We start from the raw sequence: 25,990 nt of genomic DNA on the forward strand, positions 1-25,990 counted from the left end.
TTCTGAATCACTTCTCTTCCTTTAGAATACACACTATTCTAATTCTTAATTCTCTGCAGTCAGATCTAGCATCTAACCCAAAGATTACGTTTGCATATGTATGCCCGTGCACTCGGCTATGCAGGTGCCTGCTGAGGCCAGAGAAAGCCTCAGACTCTCTGGAGCATGAGTTACCCTCTGACATGCACGCTAAGAACTGACCTTGGGTCCTCTGCACAAGCAGTATGTGCTCTTAATTACTGACCCATCTCTCTTGACTCCTGCTCAAATTTACTTCTTCTCAGATACTTTAGTTGTTCTTTCTAGGAATTTGCCCATTTTTCAGGATTATTGGTATAGAGTTCTTCAGTTAGCCGTTTCCTTTTTACTCATCTTTTCTGCTGTATCTTTCCTCTCAACCTCTCAGGTGTGTTATGTTTTCATCTTAGATTTTAGTCTTTTAAGAATTAGATTCAACTTACTTTATGTGTGCAAGTTTTGCCTGCATGCATGTACATGTGTGATGACCTTGGAGGTCAGAAGAAGACATCAGAGTCCTCCGGAACTGGAGCTAGTGGACGGCTGTGAGCCACCGTGTAGGTGCGAGGAATCCAACTCACGTGCTCTGAACTGGTGAGCATTCTCTCCAGTTCTTGTGTTCTTTTAGATTGCTTTCAAATCCCAAGACACCTTTAGTTCAATTCATTTGTATTTCTTGTATTGTGTGTGCACATTAAATGACAACTTGCAGGAATTGTTTTCCTTCCACCAATGGGTCCAGTCCCCAAGTTTTGTGGCAAGTGCCTTTCTACACTGAGCTGTCTATTTCAATAGATGATGCTACACTCTCTTTTCTTACCAAGACTTGCTAGTTCTGGGCATCAAATTCTTTTTGTCCATGCTAAACACGAGACCTGGTTTTTCTTTTTCTTTTTTCTATATGCTGTTTCCAGACTCACATTTTCACCTTTGCTAAAGTTGTTTTACTGAGCAGTCAATGGAGTTCCTTATGCTGTTACTCAAAAACTGTTTAAGTAGTTTTCACATGTTTCAGCATGTACTTAACAATGAGGATCCCTTAAATAAGACAACATGCTCACAACCTGAGTTTCCTGCTGCTCTCAGCAGATTCAACATGCTGTATCCAGAATACATGGTTAAGTCTTTAATAGTTCCTGAAAGCCATTCCATGAAGTGGATCACTGACAGGGAAGTGCATGTGGTGCCCAGGGGAAGGTGTCCAACCTGGTGTATAGTCAGCACTCAGTAGGGCCTACAAGAGTTGGCTGAATTTCTATTTCTAATGCAGGAGATTAAAAACACAAGTGTGAGCAGTTTAAAGATAGAAGAATCACATTATGAAAAAAATCAACCACAAAAATAGAGAATTCAGACCCTTCCCAGGTAATTTAAAATATCTGTTTCTCTCAGGTTATACATAATGACCGTAGACAAGATGGTCAAACAGTGTAAACGCTGGGATAAGAGTATCAGATGGTCAATGGGCTGAAATCAGTGGAATTTAGAAAACACGTTAACTCAGACAGAAGGACAGACAGACATACACACAGACAGACAGAAAGTTTTAAAGTATAGCACAGTCTAATCATCATCAGAATCGGAATCGTATTTCTGTCCTCGGATAGTTTTCTTTTCCAGCTTTGTGAAGTTTGTCCCAAATTTCTTTTGGCTCTGAAATGGTGGCTCCATTAAATTTCCACTGAAAGTGAAACAAAGGATAAGAGTATTTTATTCTTTATGATTTAGTATCCGCAGGATGCTAGACTATAAAAAGCACACATATCAAGTTAATAGTTTCATGTACTATTTAACTGTGTTAGATCAATGCTTGAATTTCTTGGTTATCATGATCATTGCTATAAACAATTTTTGGGTGATGGAGAGGATACTGGCCCTCTGCATGCTAGGGCAGAGAGAAAAGCAAAGGTGCACTGACCCTGTGCTGACCCCGTGCCAGTGACAGGCAACACTGCTGCTTTTGAGCTCCTGCTGGGACTCGTGACTCTTCCTGTGTAGCACCTCAGTGTTACATTTCTACACATATTGACGGACTCATGGAATGTGCTATTATCAACCTGGAACTAGCATTAAACAAGGATGCTAGAGAAATAAATGACAAGAGACAGTTGTTGTGTGTGTGTGTGTGTGTGTGTGTGTGTGCGTGCAGGTGTGATGGGGGTAGGTGGGGGTGGCACTGTGATTCCAGTTGCCAGGAGGGTAAGGAAGGACTGAGAAGTTGAGGACCACATGGCTTATGTAGGGAGAGCCTATCTAAATAAACAGTAAATAAATTAATCAATATAGAAACACAGCTAACTCTGGAGAGTAAACCACAAGTTCTCCTAGAGGTCATATTTCGTCTGGATCAAACAGGAAGGATCAAAGTATAACAAGACTTACAGATGATAACCCACAGGATAAAGTCAGTCATGGCCCAGACCGATCATTACGTGGGCAAGTAATGGAGCAGGCAGTTCTTCATCCAACAACTGCCTAGCATGACAGGCCAGTGCTCTATCCAGTGCCTTACCACTAAATAGAGACGATGGCTTACGATGCACGAGGAATGAGGGCATAGACATCCTCCTGTGGAAAACTAGCCATGCCACAGGATCTGGGTCTGACACCAATAAATTCACAATCTCAGACTGGGAGCATCTGAGGAATTAGCTAGCTTGTATACTTTCACAACCTTTTTTTTTTTTTGAGACAGGGTTTCTCTGTGTAGTCCTGGCTGTCCTGGAACTATCTGTAGACTAGGTCGGCCTCAAACTCAGAGATCCATCTGCCTCTGCCTCACAGGTGTTGGGATTAAAGGCACACGCCACCACACGGCAAAGCTGTCACCTTGAAAATTAAATTACCAATCCTTACAGGAATTAAATGCAAAAACTAGACATGACTTATTTCTCAGACATGGAGAACAACAAGAGGATGGTGGTTTGAGTAGGTTCCATAAAATACAACATCACTGTTTTAATAAGTGCACTGGCAGTGAGCAGGACAATGTCCTATTCTTAGGAAGTATACCTTCAAGAAAAGGAAATACACTCAAGTAGTTCCGAAAGAAACTTACAGGCATGCGTCTGACACCGCGTTTGAAAGTGGTAAAGCATGGTAAAGACGATGTGAGGATTTCTTTTGTTAGCTTGCAATGTAATCAACATTTGAAACTGATCTGCTGGGCACGGTGGACCCCATTTGTAATCCTAGCACTTGGGAGGCTGAGGCAGGAGGAGTAACATTACGGACTGTAGAGTAAGACCTTGTCTCCAAATGTCAAAAAAACAAAACAAAACAAAACCTTCAAAATATAACATTTGGTTGAATGAATGTTAACTTATTAATATTAACAAGAGAAGTTGATTTCTGTATTTTAGGAATGCCTCTGCCATGTTGTTGAACCAATGCTAATTTATGTTAATATTAACGAGAAGAAACTGACCAGAGGGGAAGTAGGGAAAGAAAAGGGGAGATTTTCTGCTTTGAAAGGCACAATTTTCCTTGTCTTTTTTTCCTTTCTCTTTTTAAGCATGAGGCACAGAACACAGGTAGTAACTTTCAATTTGAAGGGGATAAAAGTCATGTACAAAAAACCAGAAGCGGGATTTTAACTGTTTTCCAGAGTAAGAGAAGCAGGGAAACCTTTTGCATTTGGAGACTGCACAGGAGACAGACAAGAGTCTACCCTAAAACCCTACTGTCTCCACAGTCTTCAGGGCCAGCACAGCTAGCATTGTGAGGGCCTGGATTTCAACTGCACAAGTGTAACGCCTCCTGTACTGCACAAGTGAGCGTAACGCCTCCTGTACTGGCTGGCGTGCTTGCGATTTTAACTTCATCACAGAGAGTCCTTTAAGTCAGTCAGAGATTGGGAAGGCAAGGTTTAGCCTATAGCTTAGGGACAGAGGACTTGCCCAGCGTACGAGAGGGTCTGGGTTGAATCTCTAACATTAAAAAACAAAGAACAAGGCCCCCCTCACACAGAGGTAATCTATTCTGGAATGCCACTTTGGGCTTCTAAAATTAGTTTCAGTAACATTTCTTACGTTGAAAACGTCTAGGCCACCTCTAAGCCTGTCTGTAACTGTAAACTTGGTTTTGCTGTAAGATCACACTGCTGTATGCCCTGAGAAGTGTTGGTTTTTTTTCCCCAAGCTGTCCACAATTTAGCTATTAGGCCGTACTTTCATAAAATAAATGTTAACTAGCCAGATGTGGTGGTGTGTCCCTTTAATCCCAGCACTCAGGAGGCAGCGGCAGGCAGATCACTGAGTTCAAGGCCAGCCTGGTCTACAGAGAGTTCCACGACAGAAAGAACTATAGAGAAATCCTGCCTTAAAAAAAAAAAACAAGGGGTTGGGATTTAGCTCACGGTAGAGCACTTGCCTAGCGCAAGGCCCTGGGTTCGGTCCCCAGCTCCGAAAAAAGAAAGAAAGAAAAAAAAAAAAAAAAAATAAAAGTACAATGAAAAAAAATCTCTAAAACTATTGACTATGCATAGTTTCAAAACAGTCTTATTTTTTTGTTTTTTTGTTTTAGCTAAACGTTACCTGTAATTGATAACATCAGAACAACCGAGTCTCCATTCTAAAGTTTCTGTAGTGAAGTCATCTGTATTTCCCAGGTCGGTGAATCCCACAATATAATCTTGTGTCTTGCCGTCTCTCAGGAGAGCTAGTGTGGGGATGACTTTGATCCGCAGTCTCTCACAGAGGAATGGTGCCTTTTCCACATTCAGCTTCAAAAACTTGGTTTCAAGATGTTTTTTGGCCAGAATTGCCAAATGTCTGTCTAGTATTTTACACCTGGAAGTTAAGGCAGAGAAGTAAAAGCTAAAGGAGCAGCCCTGCACAGCCCACTTCACAGTTTCTCTGAGTCTATGAGTTTATGAACTGTCATGCTTACGATAAAAACAAGGAGGGTCTTGGTTCCCCTGTGCATGAAGGAAGACAGACCTGAGGCTGACGGAACTCACAAGAGGCAAAATACAGCTGGTGTCCCCTTTGGAATTCAGGACTGAAAGCTGGAGTCACCAAGACCTCTCTGAACCATGTAACTGTCAGGAAGCTCTCTGGTTAAAGGTTATAGACTCTTTAAATATGGCTAGTGTGTTCTAGAGAAATGGGCAGTATTAGCAGGGACTCCCGCTCCTCAGGGACAGACACGGAACCCAGTAAATGCTCATTCAGCTCCATACTCTTTACTAAGCCTGAAGAGGAAGGAACACTGTCTTTAAATTAAAATCTGTTTTACACAGACCAAGCTCCTAGTGTGTTTCTAAATGAACTGCCAATGTTTTATGATCAGTGGTTCGTAAGCACAGGGTTCGTTAGAGGTGACTCTTATTTACTTATTTATTTTGAGACAGGAATCCTGTGCCCCACTACCACTCACTAATAGGTAACTGTTACAGACTACAGATGAGTGGAAAGTCTCGGGTGGCACAGGAAGTGCACAGGTGACTCTTGAGTACATGGGTCACTCTAGAACTAGGTCTGGGCTCAGGCGTTTCCTGCATCCTTGATGTCTAATCTTGTCTTGTTGGCTGGGCCTTTTTTGCCAGATGGTTCAGTAATGAGACTTCAGGGATTAGACCAGGTGTAGTGGTACCTGCCTTAAATCCTTGCACTTGGAGGCAGAGGCAGGTAGATCTCTGTTAGCTCTAGGGCAGCCTGGTCTACACAGAGACACTGTCTCAGAAAACCAAAATAACAAAACAAGACAAGATTTTAGAGATAAAATGGAAAAAGAGCAGATAACAGGTTTTAAATGATGCTCAAAACAAACTACGAATCTGTGAGAAACATAAACTCCCTCCACACTCCAACTGTAGAAGGAACCTATTTTAATAAAGCCTATGACCAGGCCATTTGTCAGTTAGTATATGCTGTTGTTCTGAGAGAAGGTCTTACAGCTCAACACAGAGATCCTCCTTGCTGCCCTGTCTAGTCTCACAAGCAATCAATCTCTCTTTAAAAATCTAGCACGGTGCTGTATGCCTTCAATTCCAGTACGTGGGAGGAGGTGAATGTTCCTGGCGAGCCAGAGCTATACAGCAAGACCCTCCCTGTCTTAAGAAAAGAAAAATTGTGCCATGCATGAAGCTGTGGGTTTATTCTCTAACACTGCAAAAACACCACCATCAACAAAACTGAACAAATAAAAACCTCTACAAAACAAGTAACAAATGAAACACCTACCAGAACAGAACAGAACAGAACAGCAGTTAAAATCCCAGAGGCAGAGCTGAAGAGAATGCTCAGCGTTAAGATCATGGCCGCTCCTGCAGAGAACGCAGGGTCCATTGCCAGCACCCTCGTGGTTCACAACCATTCCCAGTGACAGCCCCAGGGCATCTGAGTCCACCTTCTGATCTGTGTGCACGTACGCCGCAGAGGCACACATGCTGGCAAGGCACACATTTATTCCCAAAGAATAGATAAATCTTAATAAAAGTGCAGTCTCACTTTTAAAACATGGGACTCCTCCATCACCCAGTAGCCGAGTCACTTCACTCTCCATGCAAGGAAGAGAATCGTGACCCACACCTCAGAGAGCTACGATAAACGTTTGATAGACAAATGCTCATTCACAGATGTGCCCAGTTTACTCTGTGAGGGGACTTTGGAGGCTGTATACAAGACAACAGAATGGTTTGAATTTGGGTTCCCAGATCAGCCTGGAGGTGAGCACCCCAGTGGTTCACTGTCTCCTCCATCAGTTACCTCCACCTGACTTCTGCTCTCCTCGGTGGCGTTGGTAGTTTGCTTTACCCCTGCTGTGGCGGGCTGCCTCTGCTTTTCTAATTCTCAGTAAATTAGTCCAAGGCACTCAGGCCCTGAAAAGCGTTAACACTGAAGTGGTGGCTCTGAGGCTAAGCTGAGACCCTCACTGTACCTCAGCCCTGTCTTCTCTCCCTACTGAGGCAGGGCTGAGGTGCAGTGAGTCAGGTACCCTGCATGTCCGCCTGAGAAAGGCAGCACCAGAAAATTGCTATGATTCTAAATCTGTTATCAGCTTTTCTAACTTTTAAAAAATCTGACTAGTTCTTAAGTTGTCAATTTTCAAAGGTTGGCAACTAACCCATTTTGAAGGCACACACACACACACACACACACACACACACACACACACACACACCACCTCTTGGGCTGAGCTTGGTTGTAGGACAGTTGTTTAGCATGTCCAAATTCTCAGTTCTCTCCCTCAAAAAATGTAACTCAGGGGAGTCCTGCTACTTTCTGGGTTGCCTTAAGGGAAATTACTTCTCTCCAAATCTGACTGTTCCAACTGCGGTTCTGCTGAAAGACTTGGTCAAGCCACTGTGTCCTTACCAAGAGGACAAAGACTGAAGGGATAAACAATTATGAAAGTTGTTGGCTCCCAATTTCCAGCATCCTATGAACACAGCATATCAAATTATTGTTTTGGTAAGAATTACAAGCACTTATTTCCGGATGTCTTTTGACTTACATGGAGAAACCACAGCTCGGCACAATGAAACATTTACACAGGACTACTGACTTCAGAGAAGACCGACTTATTTACTTGCATGGTGCTTGCTGACTTAGGCTAATCTTCACAATAATGAAAACACCTGTGACCACATCACCACAAATGATTGCTCTAAGTCAGCAGTGTCTCTACGCACATGTCTCATCCCAGTAGAGAGAAGCGCGGAAGCCAGGTTACCTGAATGTGGTGTCTCTGTAGAAATGGCAAACCACTTTCTCACTCTCCTTGACCTCTTGAAAGAAGTCTCTCTCGCTGCCGATTTCCCTGTACTCCCCGTGTCCTTTGGAAAGCCATTCCTAATTTCAAGAGAAGCAAGAGACCCAGCTGACATGTGTTTTTGTGGTACCGAGTGTTTTATATCTCTTAATCATTGTGTAATTTTGTAAGGGTATCAATTCTATTGCATAGCAGGTGTTCCTTTCAGCAGTTGGCTTTCCTAGGATCTCAGCGGCCATTGTGCAGAGCTAGTCTGTGGGCAGGAGTGACCGTCTCATGACAGGCGTTCATTAGGGCAGTTCTGCACCTTGTTCATTTACCTGCTTCATTTTAAGTTTCACACCAGAATTTAGGTCTGTGAGACATAACATGAAAATACCAATTTAACTTTCACATGTGTGCTCTTTAAACTAATAAAATCAGGGTTGTTTGGTTACAAAACGGTTTTTTGGTTTATTTTTGTGATGTGAGGGACTGAACCAGGAGCAAGAGCAGGAGACGGGAGAGCTCTACCACGGAGACACACACACACACTCACTATTTTCTACACTTTAAGGAATGTTGAGAGTGGGAGGAAGAGTCTTCTCCAGGGAAAAGCACGCCAACTGGCTGTCCACTACTAAATGGTCAGTCTTGAAAATGTACACACGAGTTAACATTACAGACTGAGCAGGGCATATTTAGAAATGTGTATGTCTATACACACACACATATAGGGATGTAACAACAATTAGTGAGAACAGAGGCCGTAAGCGTGAAAGGGAAAATATGGGATGGCTTGGAAGGAGCAAAGGGAAGAGGGAATGATATAATCATATGACAATCTCAAATTTAAGAAATAATGTCCTATCCACAGCATAACTAAACAGACAACCAAACTAAACCAAACCACCTCATGAAATAAAGCCCATCCACCCTGGGGGACAGTGCAGTTACCGAAGCGCTTAGGACCCTATCTGCTTCTGACAGTAATCTCAAAACAGGCCGGGGCTTCTAGAGCAGCCAATAGTGAGCAGAGTCCTCAGAAGGAAAAGTATCCCACCCACGTGGTGTCCGAAGCCAGGGAAAAAAGCCTCACATCTAATTCAGGTTCCCAAGCTGAGGCAGGGCCTTTGTCAACCAAGCCTGGGACTCTTCCAGCCCCTTCCCCTTCCCTGTGGCAGAAAGCTTGTCACCTCAACGGATGCTCACTCTCCCTTTCAGGCTGCTGGTTAGGAGAAAAGTAACGAGGGAGGCTGCAGTGGCCACGCCCATCCGACATTTACTGACCAGTTTTAAGGAGCCTTCCACTTCACCTTCTCTCTTGTAAGTGGGTGCAACAACCCAACCATGTCACTGAGTGGCCATGAAGATGACAGACAGAATGGGGGTGCTGGTGCACACCTTCGGCTCCAGCGCTTCGGAGGCAGAAGCGGTAAAATGTCTGAGATTTCTAGGCCAGTCATGGCTACACAGTGAGATCCTGCTCCTGTCCTGCCCTCCGACAAAAGACAAGACAACCTAATAAAAACGCAAGTCTAACACTTAGAAATATTTTTTCACACACAACCATCATATTTCTTTTTGATGTGTGGACCCTAAGCTTGCCCTAAGAAAAAGTCTCAATGTCTCTCTTTCACATGTCATCGCCTCAGTCAAATGGTACATCTTGCCTAAGTCTTCCCTAATGTTTTATTCCTGGGCAGCTACTGAACAGTGTCGTGTGAATTCGGAACATCCTGCAAGTGAGGAGGGAAAGTCACAAGACTGCACAGTGCACTCAGGAGCACAGGGTTACAGTGGCTTCAGAGAGCAGGCGGGAGGTTACTTGTTTCTGCTGCTGAGCCTTCCGGAGCGCCGCCAGTCTCTTTTCTTTGAGCAGTTCCAGCTCATCTTCACCGATCTGATCCAGTTTCTGAATTTCAGAGTCCAAGTGATTTTCCACTAGCTTAGCAGCCTGGAGGAACTGGTTTTCTAGGACTTCTGAGAACATGTCGATAGATCCATTTCCTTCCATTTTCCTAATGGAAGGTCTTGGTGCTGGGGGAGGGGAGGGGTTCATAAAAAACAAGTATTAAGTTTACACTCTGGGTTTTTTTTTTTTTTTTTTTTTTTTTTTGTTTCTGTTTTTTTTTAAAAGATAGGGTCTCTATAACAAGGCCGGAGACCTTAACAGGTGCCATGTTGGAGGCACCATTTTGGCCTTAAAACTCAGCCATGTAGGCCCCAGAATAAAGATGCCCACTGGCCAACCTGATTTACCCAATTTCTCAGTGAGTCTTTCTTCCCAGGTGACTGTAAGTTACTGCACAAAGTTGGCAGCTAAAACTAATCAACTCGCACACAAAATGGGCATGGTGGCTAATGACTATAACCTCAGTTCTCAAGGGCAGAAGCATAAGGATCAGGAGTTTGAGACCATCCTTGGATATATTTGGAGCGACAGGCCTGGGCTACTACATAAGACCATTTATTTAAAAAAAAAAAATCCCTCAACTACCCTCTAAGCCCCAATTGTCAGCTTCTCATAAATATTATACAACTTAAAAGCTGTATCCCCAGGTTCCCTAAACCCGGGGAAGAGAGATACAATAAGACTGTGACTCTTCAGGAAGATCTAGATGAAGGGATCCGAGACCAGCTACTCACAATCTGCCATTAACAGGGCATAGTAGTCGCTTATCCCTGAGGTTTTCACAGACCTTTAAGTTTAAATTCGGAGCTTCATGAGACTAACAAGTGCTGCGCTGGGTTAGGTGGGGTGATCACTGCCTTTAGACTGGGGGTAAGGATGTGTAGCTTAGTGGTTCCCCATAACTTTCTTTTTTTTTTTTTTTTCAGAGCTGAGGACCGAACCCAGGGCTGTGCGCTTGCTAGGCAAGCGCTCTACCACTGAGCTAAATCCCCAACCCCTCCCCATAACTTTCTATTTGTTAAGTATTACTCTTACCGATGAACTGGGGGGCTGACACTTATTTGCTCCCCTACAAACTCCTACCTGAAACCCTAACCCCGAGTACCTGTCAGCGGACTCTTCGCCACTCCCTGAGCTCAAGGGACTGGTGGAGGAGTTCCGGGAGGTGGGGAGGACGCGAGTTCGCACTAACTGGAGCGCATGCGCCGTAGCCTCCGCAGCCGCCCAGACGAGGCCCTCCCAGCCGCCCCGCAGCCCAGCCGGATGTGTAGCCGATGCGTGTCCTTCATCTACACAGGGACGCAGTGGCAAGATCGGCTACAGAACCCTCTGCCGTACCTGGATTATTGGTTAAGCCTACGGAGAGAGGGAGCCGCAGACCAAGAGCACCGACCAGGTTCACGCAGGTTTCAACCTCACAGCAATTGTTAAGGGCGGCGAATGAGCTGTCAGCTCCACCTTTTCATTGGCTACAGCCCTCTCGCGATATAACCTGCGGAAGGGGCGGTGGAGAGTGACGAAAGCCTCGGAGAAGCTCTTATCCTTCGCCACCCGGAACTACTGACTTCTGAGCCTACACTTCACGTGGGCTAATGGCCGGAGGGATGGGCGCTAAGGACGCTGGGAAATGTAGTTTTTATGCACTGACTGCGGGTCCCAGCTCGCAAAGCTACGTGGAAACGAACCGGGTCTTGCGCTTGAGTGACAGAGGGGCTTCGTTTGCCTTGAGTTTAATAGTTTCTAAAGTGTAGCTTCCAGTATGCTATAAATTTGTACACAGCTCACACTATAACAGTGCACAAAAACATATGGAGAAAAATTTCACAACTCCGGGATCTTCCCTCCTCATTTTATCTTACACACATGCATTTTTAGAACTTGCTCATGAGAAGATTCATATTAGGGGTCCGGTCGCTGTGCCCTTATGTCTTTTTCCCTTAATAGATGTACACAGTTGACAATTCAGTGTCTGAATTGGTTTTTTTGTTTTTGTTTTTGGTCCTGCCAACCCCAGAAAGCTCATCATTGGCTCCTTGTGGTCCTGCAGTGGACTTCCCGCAGCTGAGGCGAGGGGAGTTTTCAGTCCCACTTCGGCGTCGAATGCCAGCCCCGGGGAGGGTGCTTGACAGTGGGAAATGAACGGCCTCATTGTCCTCCTCCAGGTTCTAGAACCCGGGAGCTGCTGGGCGTCGGTGCGCGGCGCTCACTTGCGGCTAGGGGGCGCTCGAGTTCCCACCTGGCCGGCGGGTCAACTCCAGACGCTCTAGCCGAAGCGCCGCTCTCGATGAGCCGCGCCCTGCGTCCCCACGCCGAGGCGGCGGGGCGATGCGCTTGCGTACTGAGGGCTCACACCATATGTGCCCTGTCCCAGTGCGCGGGTCTGTGGAGAGCCGGGTGCGAGAGGCGGCGGCGCGAGGGGGACCGAGCCGAGCGGGCATTGGAGTCGGCTGGGAGACAGTGGGTCTGTGAGACACCGAACCGAGGGGCCGTGGCCACGAGCGCCGCTGACAAGCGATGGGGAAGAAACAGAAAAACAAGAGCGAAGACAGGTTAGGCGGCGGGGCTCGGGCCGGGGGTCCTCGCGCGGGGCCCTGGGTGGGCGAACCTCGACGAGGCGCGTCCCGCGGCCGGGGCTCGGACTGCGGTCCGAGGCTTGGGGCTGGGGCACTCGGAGGTCGTTTGCGGGGGTTCCGGGCGATGTGGGGCCGGGCTCGGGCGCAGCTAAGCCAGGCCTACGGCCCAGGTGAGTGCGAGCCGGGCCCTGGCAGCTAGGGTAGGGCGGGCCGGGAGCGGCTCGCTCGCCGCCCCTGACCCTGGGAACGCCTCCCGGAGCAGCTCAGGAACTTCGAAGTTGTTCGGGGCTGCGGAGTGGTGGCCCAGCGGCTCCCTCGTCTTGTATGCCAAGTTGGAAACACTTCTGGGGTTATTTAAAGTGCCGGTTGCCCAGACTCCTGCTTTCTGGCTTTCCGTCTTCCGGCCTGTCTTTCTCGCGTATGTCTTGGCTTCCTACCACTTCCCATAAGACAGAAGGAGGGGAAGGAACCATTCGGGGTCGCTGCTTTCTAACCCTAAAAAAAAAAGTCTTTTCAGGGAGAGGAGGATCTCTGAGCTACTTTGGCGGAAATTTTGGGGAGCATGCCCGTGTCACGTTCGATTACGTTCTTTTACCTTTTTTCGGTTGAGTTGACTTCCTGAGAGTCTGCAACCATCTGGTTCAGTTTCATCTTTAAGCAGTAGCCATTCAACTTAGTTTAAAAACACCACAGGTAACCGAACATAAACCCAAGCCCTGTGGCACTTCATTGCCGTGGTTCTCACAATCGAGGTTTTGAAGTTACAGCTATTATTAACCGTACATCGGAATGCTAAGTTTGTGGACCTCGCAGTTGGCTATCTGGCGAGTAGAATTAAAACTAACCTTGTATTTTGGTTTTAGGAATGTAAGCTGGTCTGGAGAATAGATTCTGGGTTTCTTGTGGCAAAGTTCGAGTTTATGAGGAGCAGGGTTTATTACAGATTTAAGTGTGAGCGTTAACAGAGAGGGATCTGTAGAGCACTCTAGAAAGGGGGTAGGGGCTTAAAGAGTGGCCTGAAAGTTACTGTTAATCAGATCAGGAGACTAGAAAAAGGTAAGAAGGTATAGTTCTGAACCATTGATAGGACATTGGCTTACATGAGTCACCTTTTTTTTTCTGAGAAAGATTTTGAGTTCTGTCAGTCATCTATTTACCACCTCTGTATTCTGTCTCTGTATTAAAGCATCACGCTGCCTTTGCTAGTCTGCAAAGATCATCACGTGACCAGTTCTAAATTACACTTGTTGGACACTCTAAACTTTGATATCTCATATTAGTTGTTAGGGTTGGGGAAACAAACAAACAGCTTTGTGAGTTCGCTTTCTTTTTCTGCCTATTAAAATGACACCCTTATAAGATATTTTTAAAAAAAAAATTAATGAACAGTAATGAAGACTAGGAAGGAAGTCTAAAAAGAAAATGTCTTGGTTTGGGGAGTGTTTCTTCGAGGGACCCTAGTTGAGACATTTTGTGTCATCCTACCTCAGGCTTCCAGAGCTCTGTTCAGTCAGCATGTTTCCACCCAGGTAGAAGTGGTGAGAAGTGAGCAGCTGCTTGGTAGATAAGAAGGCAGAGACACTTTAACTTTTGCAAAGAACAGAAGTTACCTGATGGTTCTTGTCCATGGCCTTATTTGCAATCCTTATTTTAACTTTTTAGCCATTTAGTATTGGGTTCCAACTAATTTTATTTATCTGATTTTTGCATGAATGGCATGTTTTATTTTCAGTAGCTGGGATATTTAGATTGTTTTATCTGTATTTTAGGATTCTGGAATTTTGGGGCTTGTATAAATTGTGAGAAGGAGCTTCCCCATCTGATGTGTAACAAGTTCCTTTGTTTTTGTTTGTGTGTTTTTTTTTTTTTTTTTACTGACTGGGGAAATGTGAGACAGAAGGCAGGACTCCATAGACACGGATGAGTCAGACACTGTTTATGCCTACAGCCTTCCTTGTCCAGTTTGCATATCGATAGTGTGGGACCATGCGTGCTGTAGGGATAGCCTGTTATTTCCATGGTCCTTACAGTGGATGTCACTGGTAATGTGCAGTGGGACAAGGATCCAGATTGTTTGTTTGTTTGTTTTTACTATTCATTTTCTTTTCTCCTCAAATCTATTTAAAGGTAATAATAACTAAGTATCGTAGATCTTTCCGTTTAGAGGAATCTTTTCTGTGCCTTAATTAATGAAATTCAACAACCTCTTTCCAAGCCTTCTGGATAAAATTCTCACCCAAACACAGAGGGAAAGCAAACATTTTTTTCGCCCATTTGTCTGGAAATTGTCTATCTTGGAAGGCAGGGTTCAGCAAGCAGGTGTTTGGGATTCAGTGTGTTAAAAAGCCATTCATTGCTTTTAACTGCCGCTGTTGCTCTGTAATTTTGGACAGACCCTCCCTGTGGGTGTTCTGCCTGTCATGCAAAGTGTCTAACCCTAGATGATGCTTTAGTGCATTCATCCAGTCAGGTATAGACAGGATAACAGATGTCTGTGATAGAAGTGTGATTTGTGGGGCTGAAGAGACGGCTCAGTGATTAGGAAGAGCGCAGAGTTCTGGCGGGCAGCCTGAGTTTGGGTCCCAGCACCATGACAGGTGGTTTACCACTACCTTTAACTCCAGCTCCAGAGGATCAGATCCCTTTCTGACCTCCTGGGGCACTGCACATCTCTCATGTGCGCCCTTGATCTCACTTAATGTTTTATTGTTGAAATGGAAGTGTGCCCAAAACAATATATAAAGTTCCTTCATACTGTTTGCTGGGTGGTGGTGTTACACGCCTTTAATCATAGCACTTGTTGGGCAGAGATCAGAGATCTGAGTTCAAGGCCAGCCTGGTCTATAGAGCTATTCTAGGACAGGACTGCACAGAGAAACCTTGTCTCAAAAAACTAATTAAATTATTTAATTGTATGAAATGTATGTGGATTTAATGTTTTGATTTGTGTTGTATCCCCCTTTGTGCATTTTCAGATATTGTAAATTTTGAAATCTATTATCTTTCTGGCCCCTAGCTTTAAAGACAACCTGTATCTCCCATAATCTGACTCAGCAATCCATTCTCACTTGCACACATTTGAACTGGTTTTTAAATCATTTATATAGTTAGATGATAATAAAAAGGAAAGGATGCATAATCTAATAATTCTCTTGGTTTTACATTTTGAAATTTTATTTATGGGCACATGAGTGAGAATGTGCACTTTTGAGGCCAGAAGAGTGCATTGGGTCTACTGAAGTTGAGTTACAGGCGTTTGTAAGCTGCCTGAATTTGTGCTAAAAGTTGAATTCTGGTCCTCTGCAAGAGTCAAGCTCTCTGCAACCCTGAGCCACCTTGCCAGCCTCTTAAGTAAGTGACATGTAAATCCCCTAACTTGTGCCTTGCAACAGGTAGGTTCTGTTAAGAGAAAATGTTTGGCATAGTGGTTTATGCCTTTATTCCTAGCATTCCAGAGACAGGCAGATTGATCTCGGAGCTAGAGGCTCTCCTGGTCTACACAGTAGATTCCAGACCAGTGTGAACTACATAGTGAGACCCTGTCTAAAAAAGGAGAATAAGTAAATGAAAATAATAATAATAAAAAAGGACTGTAGTAAAAAAAGTTAACTGGATCTTATTAAGCAGTGTCTATTGAAATTATCACCTGCACTCTGTCTTGCCTAGTTTGTGGATCTGGGTGGAAGGGTGGGTGGCTATAGAACTATGTCTTCTCTTACCATCCTTTCGTGATGCTGGGGCTTGAACCTAGGACCTGACCAGGCTAGGTAAGTAACCTAGATCCTTAGCTCTGTTTTCTTGATAATGCCCCTTGTAACACAAAATTTTCATATGTGTGTGGGGTTTTTTGTCTTTTATGGATGTAGTAGAGTATGATTGGTGTGTATGTGTGTGTGCATGCGTGTGCATGCTCATTAGTCTGGCAATTTATATGATCAACCGATCCTACTTGGTCATGGTTGGTAGAATTTGGTTGATACCATATTACTGATTGTCTTAGTTACTTTTCTGTGGCAGTGAGGTTGGCCAAAGCAGCTTACAAAAGAAAGCATTTAATTGGAGGCTTGCTTACACTTTCATAGGATGAGTCCCTGACCATCCTGGTGGGGAGCATGGTGGGCGGCAGCCGTGTTGGAATAGTAGGTAAGAGCTTACACAGTAAGAACCACAGAGGGAGGGAGGAAAAGAGAGAGACATACACAGGCAGACAGACAGACAGACAGACAGACACACACACACACACAAACACACACACTCACAAAGAGATAGTCAGATGAGAGAAACAGAGACACACATAGATAAACTGGGTCTGGTGTAAAATTCAAAGTCCTTCTAACAAGGCCACACCTCCAAATCTTTCCCAGAACTGTTCTATGGACTAGGAACCAGGCATTGAAATACATGAGCCTATGGAGACCATTCTCACTCAGACCACCACACTGATGAACACATCTTTTACTTTTAACCTTCATTTAGTTGGTTTAAATCTGTCATTTGGTAAATAAAGTTGGATTAAAAATAATTCTGACATTGTGTCTCTTGTTACTGTTTGTTTTGAGCTTGATCTTGGTGTGTACAGCTAGCCATATAGCTGTGTAGCTTAAGCTCGACTAATTTGCAGTTCTCCTGCCTCAGCCTCTCAGGGGTTGGGGTTATAGATCTGTATTACCACATCTAGCTGATACCATGCAAATTTAGGGTTTAGAGTCACTTAGTGTTGGTTGTGGTAGTCATGAGTTCTTCGTACATTTGACCAGCAGTGTACTTATTATATATGCAATTGTGGTCCTTTAAGATTGCAACAGAACAAAGAAGTTCTTTTCTCTCAAGGACTCTTAAGTGGTACCAGTGCTTGTTCTTGACATATCACTTCTGTGAGATAGTGCTTCTATATACAGAGGTAGAATGCTCTGGCCCGCAGGGCAGTCAGCGGAGGTTGGGGACCACCTAAGAGAGAATGGGGGAAACGAGACGTGAAGAAGGATGCCAAGACAAGAGTCTGATCAAGGCTGAATTTATACCATAGCAGGGGTAGCAGAGGGAGGGGTGAAGCGGGAAACATTTACACAGGCCAAGGACACTGCTCTTGTGGTCAGGCAATTGGCTGACATCAGCAGGATGTCAGAAAGGTCACAGGTTTGTCATATTAGGCATCCTGACCACCACAAGTTTGTCTTACTAGGCAACCTGACCACCAGATGTTGGTTTCTCAGAAAGGTCACAAAGTTTGTCATATCATTAGGCATCCTGACGTCAACAGGATGTTGGTTGCTCAGAAAGATCACAAAAAGCCTTGCAGCTCTTTGAGCAAGCAACTCCTCTTGGTGGAGTGCAGGCTGTAGATAAAGCTGCATGCGAGGAATTTCGACAGACCCAAGAGTCCTAGAAACTGCACTGTTCTGGCCCTGCCTAGGATTGCAGGCAAAACCTGGAGCTCCGGCACTAGTTGGATTGGCCGGGAGAGCATTGGGCATGCTTGGAGCCTTGGGAGCCCAGTGTCCAGAAGGAAGAACCTCCTAGAGGAGTTGGCATTTTCAAAAGCTAGCTGTTTAATAAAGGGGCTATTAGGCTCTTGGACACCAAATAAGCTGTCTCCGCCAAGAGACCAGGGGAGAAAAGCATTTGAGCCTCCAGAGTGTTAAAGGGAGGCTCACCCAGGGGAGTATGATCCAACTGAAGCCTCAGGTATCTGAGAGTAAGCTATAGTCAGAGATAACTGCCTCGCCTGGGGCAATAAGGACTCCATTCCTGCCATTCCTGAGGCAGGAGTCACAGTTGATCTGGGCTTTCTGCCTCTTACATCCAATAAAGAGATTGCTGACACTGGAGTACTGATCTTTAATATAATTACAGCCCTCCCTGTGCCTCTGAATTCCAGGACTCCAGTAGCAGTCCCCAGCTCTTCACCAAGCTGTCTGACTGGGTTAGAGGCCCCTGGAAAAGAAAACATTGATCCTGACCTTGGTTACAGCCTCCAGTTGGAGTAGCTGAAGAGCCCGTGCCAAGTCTCTCGTGATACCATCCCAGGGTAAACCAGCCAGAGTCTGTTCCGAATTCAGCAGGAACTGGCGGCTGCAGGGATAGTCCTAAGGATATCATTAATAAGAGACCAGTAACTGAAGGCAGCAACTGGAAATTTTTCAGGGCCAAAAGTCTCATAATAGACTTTAAAACAATCACTAACTCTGCGCTATCTTTTTGCACCAATTGTTCCCTCTTGGGGGAATCATGGACAAATATTTCCTACAAAGTCTAAGAATTTTTTTAGTTCATTTTTCTTAACCCTATTCCTCGAGTCTTGAGTGACTCCTTGAGTCCTGTCACCAAAGGTGGCTGTAGAATGCTTGTCCCATCACCTAAACTTACCTTAAGATCTGCACCTGCTCTGCAACCTCCCAGACTGTCTCATGGCAGGTGCCGTGGCATCGTATCATGCCAAGGTCACTCTGATGCTTTTGTGATAAATGGATAGGCCTTTCCTTCCCTGGTGAACGGCGTTCTCTCCTCTGCAACCCCTAAAAGCCCCATGTTGGGCACCAGTTTGCCCTGGCCCGCAGGGCAGTCAGCAGAGGTTGGGGACCACCTAGGAGAGAATAGGGAACAAGAGACTCGGATGCCAAGGCAAGAGTCTGATCAAGGTGACAAATTTTATTTTTTCCCAAGGCTGAATTTATACCATAGCAGGGGTAGCAGAGGGAGGGGGGAAGTGGGAAACATTTACACAGGCCAAGGACACTGCTCTTGTGGTCAGGCAATCGGCTGACGTCAGCAGGATATTGGTTTCTCAGAAAGGTCACAAGTTTGTCATATCATTAGGCATCCTGACTATCAGATTAGTATTAGCCTTCTGCAGCTGGCTGGGGATTTTCCATCGTCCTGACCTCTTAATGAACTCAGTCATACTTAACTCTAACTATAATATTAACATCAATAATGGAGGGTTTTAAGGGCATAGCTCCTAACAGTAGAACATCACAGTGTGGAATATTTGTGCTCGTACATATCACTGCTGTGAGATAGTGCTGCCTGTCATACAGAGGTAGAACACTATGGAATATTGCACGGTAAGGGCCTGCCCTGCATCTATGGATTCCATCCACTGGTGTGCATTCTTTTGGTTATTGTACACAATGTTGCTATGAGCACTTGTTTATATATGCTTGTCTGCACACTTGTTTTTAGGTTGAATATGTATCTAGGTAATTATTTTAAGTCTCCAATTGTTTTCTAAGCACCTGCCCATCATCAGCAATCTATAAGAGCTCCAGTTTCTTAATATCCTTGCCAACAACCTTGTTTCCTCCCTCCTTCCTTCTCTTTCTCTCTCTTAAATAACCAGCTTAGTGGCTGTGTGTAGTGGTGGCAGTGGTGCTTGGTTGGGTAATTGTGTTTTATTTGAGACAGGATGTATATAGCTCAGGATGCCTTGGGCCTGCAGGTACTCATGCCTCGGCTACCTGAATGCTGGGATTGCACACTCAGGGTTCACTGTGGATTCAGGATTCAGTTGTCATTCTGTAGTTACTTCATGTTCTGTCTGCCATTTTAGATCTTTGGTCACAAGTCTCTGGGAATGTTTTACCTAGTTCTCACTAGGCTGTCTTTTTATTGTCAAGTTGTAAACATTGATATAATTGGGATAATATAGTTGTGTGTGATTTGTAGATATTCTCTCTCATTCTGTAGGCGCACTTTAACACAAGCAATAGGTTCTTCCTCACAGATTGAAGTTTGATCAAGGTCTGTTTGCTTTTTCTTTGTTGTACATTTGAGGTTATAACTAAGAATATATTTTGTCATTGAGAGTTACATCCATGGTTTTTGTTCATTTGAGTTTTATTGGTGTAGTTTTTGCACTTAATTCCATTTTTAATTAATTTCTGTGGCTGGTGTTTTGTAGGTGTTTGTTATATTCTTGTGGTGGTGGGGGGCACGTCTCACTGTCCTGGTGCTGCCTATTGAGGATACTGTCCCTTATTGAATGGTGTTGTCACTGTTGTCACATTAGGATCAGTAGATGCTGTGTATCTGAATTTTATTTCTAGGCTTCTCACTTTATTTCTTTGATGTCTCTTACTGTAGTAGTCTGACTTTTTTTTCTTTTTTAAGATTTATTTTGCGTGTACAAGTGCTTTGCCTGTGTGTATGTCTCTTCACCACATGCATGCCTGGTGCCTAAGAAGGAGTCTCCATGCGGGTGCTGGGAATCAAACCCGGGTCCTTTGCAAGAACAACACGTGCTCTTAACCAGTGAGTCAATTCTCCAGCCCATAGTTTTCCTTAAATGAAATGACATGCTGTGAGTAATCCCCATTCATACATGACTTTGCTTTGTCTAAAATTCTGCTATTTTCTTCCTCTCATTATTCAACAGTCTTAAACTTTTCATAATTTTACAATATTTCAAGAAGTTACACAGTCAGTTGTAAGAAACATTTATATCGGGGGTTGGGGGTTTAGCTCAGTGGTAGAGCGCTTGCCTAGCAAGCACAAGGCCCTGGGTTCGGTCCCCAGCTCTGAAAAAAAAAAAAAAAAAAGAAAGAAAGAAACATTTATATCTTAACTATAAAGTTTCACTTTTTAATGTGTTTGGGATTGAACCTGAGGCTCTGTGCGTGCCAGGCAAGGTTCAGCCACTAAGCTCTATCATGTATAGCACTTAATTATAAATTTTAGTGTGAAGCACTTTCGCTGATGTGGAGAATGCACATCTTTGTCTGTGTTGGTACATAAAGGCAGTCTCATTGTATTTTTTAACTAGCCTTTCAACTTACTGCTTTAGAATGCAGTCTGGAAGTTTTGCCACATGCAGAGGTAAATTATAGTAGGCAGGCTTGCTTGCTTCTTTTGTTTTGTTTTTCAAAATGTCATGAAATTTGTTCTGTAGATCAGGCTAGCCCTGAACTCAGAGATCTACCCACCTCTGCCTCCCAAGTGCTGGAATTAAAGGCGTATTGCACCATTCCCAGCCTTAGACAGATTTTTATTAAACAGCTCTGGGTTGACACTGGTGAGCAACTTGCTTCTCATAAAACAACTTCTCTCATAAAGGCCAGACTTGTGCCTGCTGCCTCTTTTCCATACTTTGACCTAAAACTGAAAAAATAGGTGGGAGCAGGGCAGCGGGCTTTATTATGGCAGACGGTACATATGCACGGAAGACATTGGGGCTTCTGCTAAGCAGGAGACTCTCATCCCTGCCTTTAGACTTGCATTTGGAAGTTGTGTTTATATATCCTAAGTACAACTGGTCATTAAATTTTGCCATTATGAGAGTATACTAGGTTGGAAAAATGGGAGCGTGCTGTGTTCCTACCTCTCCTGAGTGCTAAGGGATGATAATAATGTTTAAGGTTTTCAGTTGCTATAAAATTACCAATAATTCTGTACACAACTACGTCCAGGCCTGCATAATTATGGTAGTGTTTGATAAGTTAATTGCTCAGAAACATCCTCTCACAGGAATAATTGTCTACATCAAACTTTTTACTTTACTGTTTTGTCCTATTCAGGTTTTTGTTTATTTATTTGTTCATTTATTTATATTTTCTCAAGACTGGGAGTCTCTATGTAACAATTCTGGCTGTCTTAGAACTCATGTTATAGACCAGGGTGGCCTCAGCCTCACAAAAATCTGCCTGCCTCTGCCTCCCAAGTATTGGGCTTAAAGGTGTGGGCCACTACTGGTTATGTGGCAGTATACAGAGTAAATTAGGTGGTGGTAATTTCTTTAACAGTAAGCACCAGATTCATTGTAATAGACTACAGAGACACTGAGTTTACTTTTTTTTTTTTTTCTTTTTTCTTTTTTTTCGGAGCTGGGGACTGAACCCAGGGCCTTGCGCTTGCTAGGCAAGCGCTCTACCACTGAGCTAAATCCCCAACCCCTTGAGTTTACTTTTAAGTGAGCACTTAACATACAGGTGGGCAGTTATTTCACAATATAAGAGGCATCTCTCTTTATTTATTTATTTATTTACTTATTTTTCTTTTTTTCTAACGATGTCTTACTATGTTGCGTAGGCTAGAACATCATCTAGGGATTAAATGTTTTCCTGCCTCAGCCTTCTGAGTATCTGGGGCTACAGGTGTGCATCATCATGTCTGGCCTCAGTGCTGTTTCAGGTGCTAACAGATAAGTACATGGACTGTATGGGCACTCACATCCATGTGACATACAACTCACAGATAAACATATGCACAAGTAAAAACACAATAAACATGAGTCTGTTTTGTAGAGGGAATAAGGATACTTAGTCCTTTTGCACTGTTCGTTGTAATGGTGATGGGGTTTCTATAAAGGTGTTACCTCATCATAAGGACATTGTTAAGTTGGGAGGGAGGGCTGATTCTGTGTGTTTGTTGTGCAAATATATAACTCTTAGTTTACTGAGGGGTTCTAGTACTGGAGATAGATCTGTTGACAGCATAGTTGGGAATAAGACCTGTTGGGATTGGTAGGAAAGCAGTGGGAGCTAGTGCGGAACAGTGAGTTCTAGGCTTTTTGTTCAGGTCTTAGTATGGTGTGGCTGGTGAACAGGAATAAGGAGAAGCCGTAGAAATGTCAAAGGGAGGGAGCAAATGTTCCAGTTTGTCTTTCGATACTGGAGCTGTTGAGTTAATGGGTAAAGAGTAGGCTTTCTCTTCTTGCCTTTTCTTTTTTGGATGTTGCTTTTGCTTAAAGTATTCAAGGAGAGAGAAACAGAGCAAAATAGAGTTAAAAAGAGGCAGTGACAGCAACAGGCTTTAGTCTGACCTTCCGTATCCTTGCCACTTTGGGATTTTGGGCAGTGGTGGATAGATGAAGGAGTGTTTGGATTTTGTTTCCTTCTATCAACATGCTTGGCATTTCTTCAGGTTAGGAATAGAAAGAAATATAGGACTGTCCCAATTATTGTTGTGTTACTGTAAGACAAGACTTCCTGTGAAGGCACATGTCTATTCATCTCAAAAACAGAGCTCATGAAAGATGAAAGTACAGATAGTCCAACTTGGTGAAACAATGAATTATATTGGGGTTACTTACCCCACCTCAGCTTGAGTGATAGCTCATAAAGGGGAGGAACCTGGAGCAGTATACTGCACAGCCTGCAGACAACTCAGTGGATGGAGAGTATTCTTTCTAGGTGGCTCAGTTGGTCTAAACTTCCAGGCAGCTTGGCTAGTTTCTGTTTCTTCCAGGTCTGGTCTCACAGTCTACTTCACAGTTTGGCTAGTCTGTGAGTGACTAGGCCCTTTATTGCTTACTGATCGTGGGGATGAGTGTGAGGAGTCTGACTTGTGAGTCTGGTCGGTTTCGGGGACTTCCTAAAGCTATTTGAGTTGTTTTCTTTGCTTAAGAAGCTACCTTAAATGATAGAATGTTTTAATCTCAGAGGAAATTAGTATACACACCATCTGTCCTAACAAACCATCTCAAACTTAAAGGGCTTAATAACAATTATCACTTTTTTGTAGTCCTGGGCATTATTATACTTAGATGGGTTTCCTGGCTGTCTTCTGTGATTACAGTCATGGTAGCTGTAATGGAGTCATCCTTAAGCTTACTTTTTGAAAAATTTCACCTTTTCTGGTGGTGGATAATAGCTCTTCTTTGGAGCCTGCTCTGGACTTGCCATTGGAACCTTAACTTGAACTCTTGGTGTCACTTGAGCATTCACATTACCTTGGCAGAGAGCAAAGAGACAGGAGAAACTGGCCTTAAGGCCTTGGCCTAGAAACTCTTAACATTATTTCTGTCGTGTTCTATTGATACGCAGTCACTAAGTTTTTACCTGAGAGCATGGCTCAGTCATTCTCCTAAAGCGGTGAAGAGACAATATGATCAAGGCAGCTTTTATAAAGAAAGCATATTTGTGGGCTTGCTTACAGTTCCAGAGGGTTAATCCATTATCTTCATGGTGGGAGGCAGCTACTGTGCTGGAACAGTAGCTGGGAGACTCATATTCTGACCTACAGGCAATGGGGAGGTCACAGACAGACAGACAGACACATGCACACACGCGGCTGAACATGGGCTTTTGAAACCTGACAACCGGTTCACAGTGACACACCTCTTTCAGCAAGGTCACATCTCCAGAAGGGCCACATCTCTTAATCTTTACCAAACAGTTCATTTAATTGGGGTCTATGCATTCAAATACTTGAGCATATGGGGGTCATTCTCATTCAGACCACCACAGAGCATCAGAGAAAGTTTGAGCATTGTTGTTACTTGGGGTTTTTGTTTTGTTTTGTTTTTGAGGCAGTTTTGTTGCTTACCTTGGTCTTGAACTATATCTTCTTCCTTGAACTCCTGATTGTTGCAAGTGCTTGGATAACAGATGTGTACCACTGTGCCTTGCCTTTGAACCAGGTTTTAAAATATCTACAATGGATAAAGTAGCAGAAGAGAAGAGAGGCTTAGAAATCTTAGGGGTTTGAGTTAATTTAAGAATAATTTGTAAAGAAATTAATCTCTCGTTTCTTATTTAACTTCACGTACATTAATTAGACAATCTTGTCAGTATAAAATGCACATCATTAAATGAATCTCCCAAGTTTTGAATTGATGAGACATATTTGAAAAAATTTACTTTTATTACTTTGCCTTAAATATTATTTGTAAACTGTTTAAAAGGCTTTATACTTGGTTAGGTGCATGCCTTTAATTCTAGCATTCAGGAGGCAGAGGCGAGCAGTCTCTGAGACTTCCAGGCCAGACAGAGAGACCTTGTTTCCTTGAAAGGGAAGTTGTTATACTGGTCTCTAAATGTGCATATATCTTAACTGCAATATTTTTATATTACTGTTGCTAGTGTTTTTGGTTATTAATAATAACCCCTATGGAGATCTACAATGAAAAGGAGCATGTGGGGCAAGGAGAAATCCCAAATACCAATGCTGAGTGCATGCTTATACACATTATTAAGAACTATGTCTTGGGGCTGGAGAGATGGCTCCGAGGTTAAGAGCACTGGCTACTCTTCCAGAAGACTCAGGTTCAATTTCCCATCACTCACCTGACAGCTCATACTTAACTGTAATGGGCATAAAGTAAAAATATATATTTATAGTAAAAAAATGTCTTAAAATTTTTTCCATAGTAGCATGATTTTAACTACAGGTTATATTGTTAATGTAAAAGACTAGGTATTGTTATAAGTTAAAAAATGAATAAATGATTTTTGGGCTTATGTAATTTTAGTTTTGACTGTTTTAACTGTTAAGTATGTTCTCTAACTTGATTCTTTGTGGTTTTTATACTCTGGAAATTGAAATTGAGCACACACACACTTCTTGAGGTGTAAGTAACATGAAATGCACAGATTTCAAGTGTGCAGTCAATGGGTTAAGGTTATGTCCTTGTGAGTAAGTAGACCATTTGCTTAGGACGTTGGTAAGTGATCCTTCTCCCTACAGAAGGCTTTATCTGGGAGACACTGTAGCTGTGTTCTTCACCTCCTGCCAAGTTCTAGGAATCAAACCTGGAGCCTCACGCATGCTGGCAAGTGAGCTTATCACTGAGCTGCACCCTGTGCCTAGTGTTATCATGCTTTCCCTATCTGGAGATGTGTTAGGTTTAGTGATACTTGGAGACTGTGTTTCCTGACTGGGTTTGTTTAGTGTAGTGACTGTGTGCTAGCATGCTTCATCATTCCTGCCCCCTTTCATCGTGTGATACTCTGTTGGGTGGTTCTTGGCTGTTTTTAAACTACCTTACAGGTATTTGGGTTGTTTGTAGCTTTTCATGATTATGAATAAAATTAAACATTTGAGTACAAGTCTTTGTGTGGACACATAATGGTTT

General features: G+C 43.7%; 2 protein-coding genes across 2 annotated transcripts in view; one reads left to right on the plus strand and one right to left on the minus strand.

Moving 5' to 3' along the window:
• Window positions 1-1,083: 1,083 nt before the first annotated feature.
• Window positions 1,084-9,753, minus strand: Txndc9 (thioredoxin domain containing 9). Its single transcript, XM_032900967.1, has 4 exons — window positions 9,542-9,753; window positions 7,696-7,814; window positions 4,554-4,808; window positions 1,084-1,699 (listed from the first exon to the last, which is right to left on the minus strand). Exons 1-4 carry the CDS (start codon window positions 9,728-9,730, stop codon window positions 1,582-1,584), a joined length of 681 nt encoding a protein of 226 aa, XP_032756858.1. The 5' UTR covers window positions 9,731-9,753; the 3' UTR covers window positions 1,084-1,581.
• A 2,203-nt stretch (window positions 9,754-11,956) lies between these two features.
• Window positions 11,957-25,990, plus strand: part of Eif5b (eukaryotic translation initiation factor 5B) — a 53,677-nt gene continuing 39,643 nt past the window's right edge. Inside the window, exon 1 of the mRNA XM_032900968.1 lies at window positions 11,957-12,177. Coding sequence (XP_032756859.1) covers window positions 12,143-12,177 — 35 coding nt within the window. The 5' untranslated portion in view covers window positions 11,957-12,142. The remainder of the gene's footprint in view (window positions 12,178-25,990) is intronic.

The sequence above is a fragment of the Rattus rattus genome, chromosome 4, assembly GCF_011064425.1.
Source record: "Rattus rattus isolate New Zealand chromosome 4, Rrattus_CSIRO_v1, whole genome shotgun sequence".
Lineage (NCBI taxonomy): Eukaryota > Metazoa > Chordata > Mammalia > Rodentia > Muridae > Rattus > Rattus rattus.

Coding starts and splice junctions, on each gene's coding strand:
- Txndc9 (XM_032900967.1), bottom strand. CDS start 9,730: ATGGAAGGAAATGGATCTATCGACATGTTCTCAGAAGTCCTAGAAAAC. Junction 4,809..7,695: donor TACAGAGACACCACATTCAG/GTAACCTGGCTT, acceptor CTTAACTTCCAG/GTGTAAAATACTAGACAGAC. Junction 1,700..4,553: donor TCTGATGTTATCAATTACAG/GTAACGTTTAGC, acceptor TTTCACTTTCAG/TGGAAATTTAATGGAGCCAC.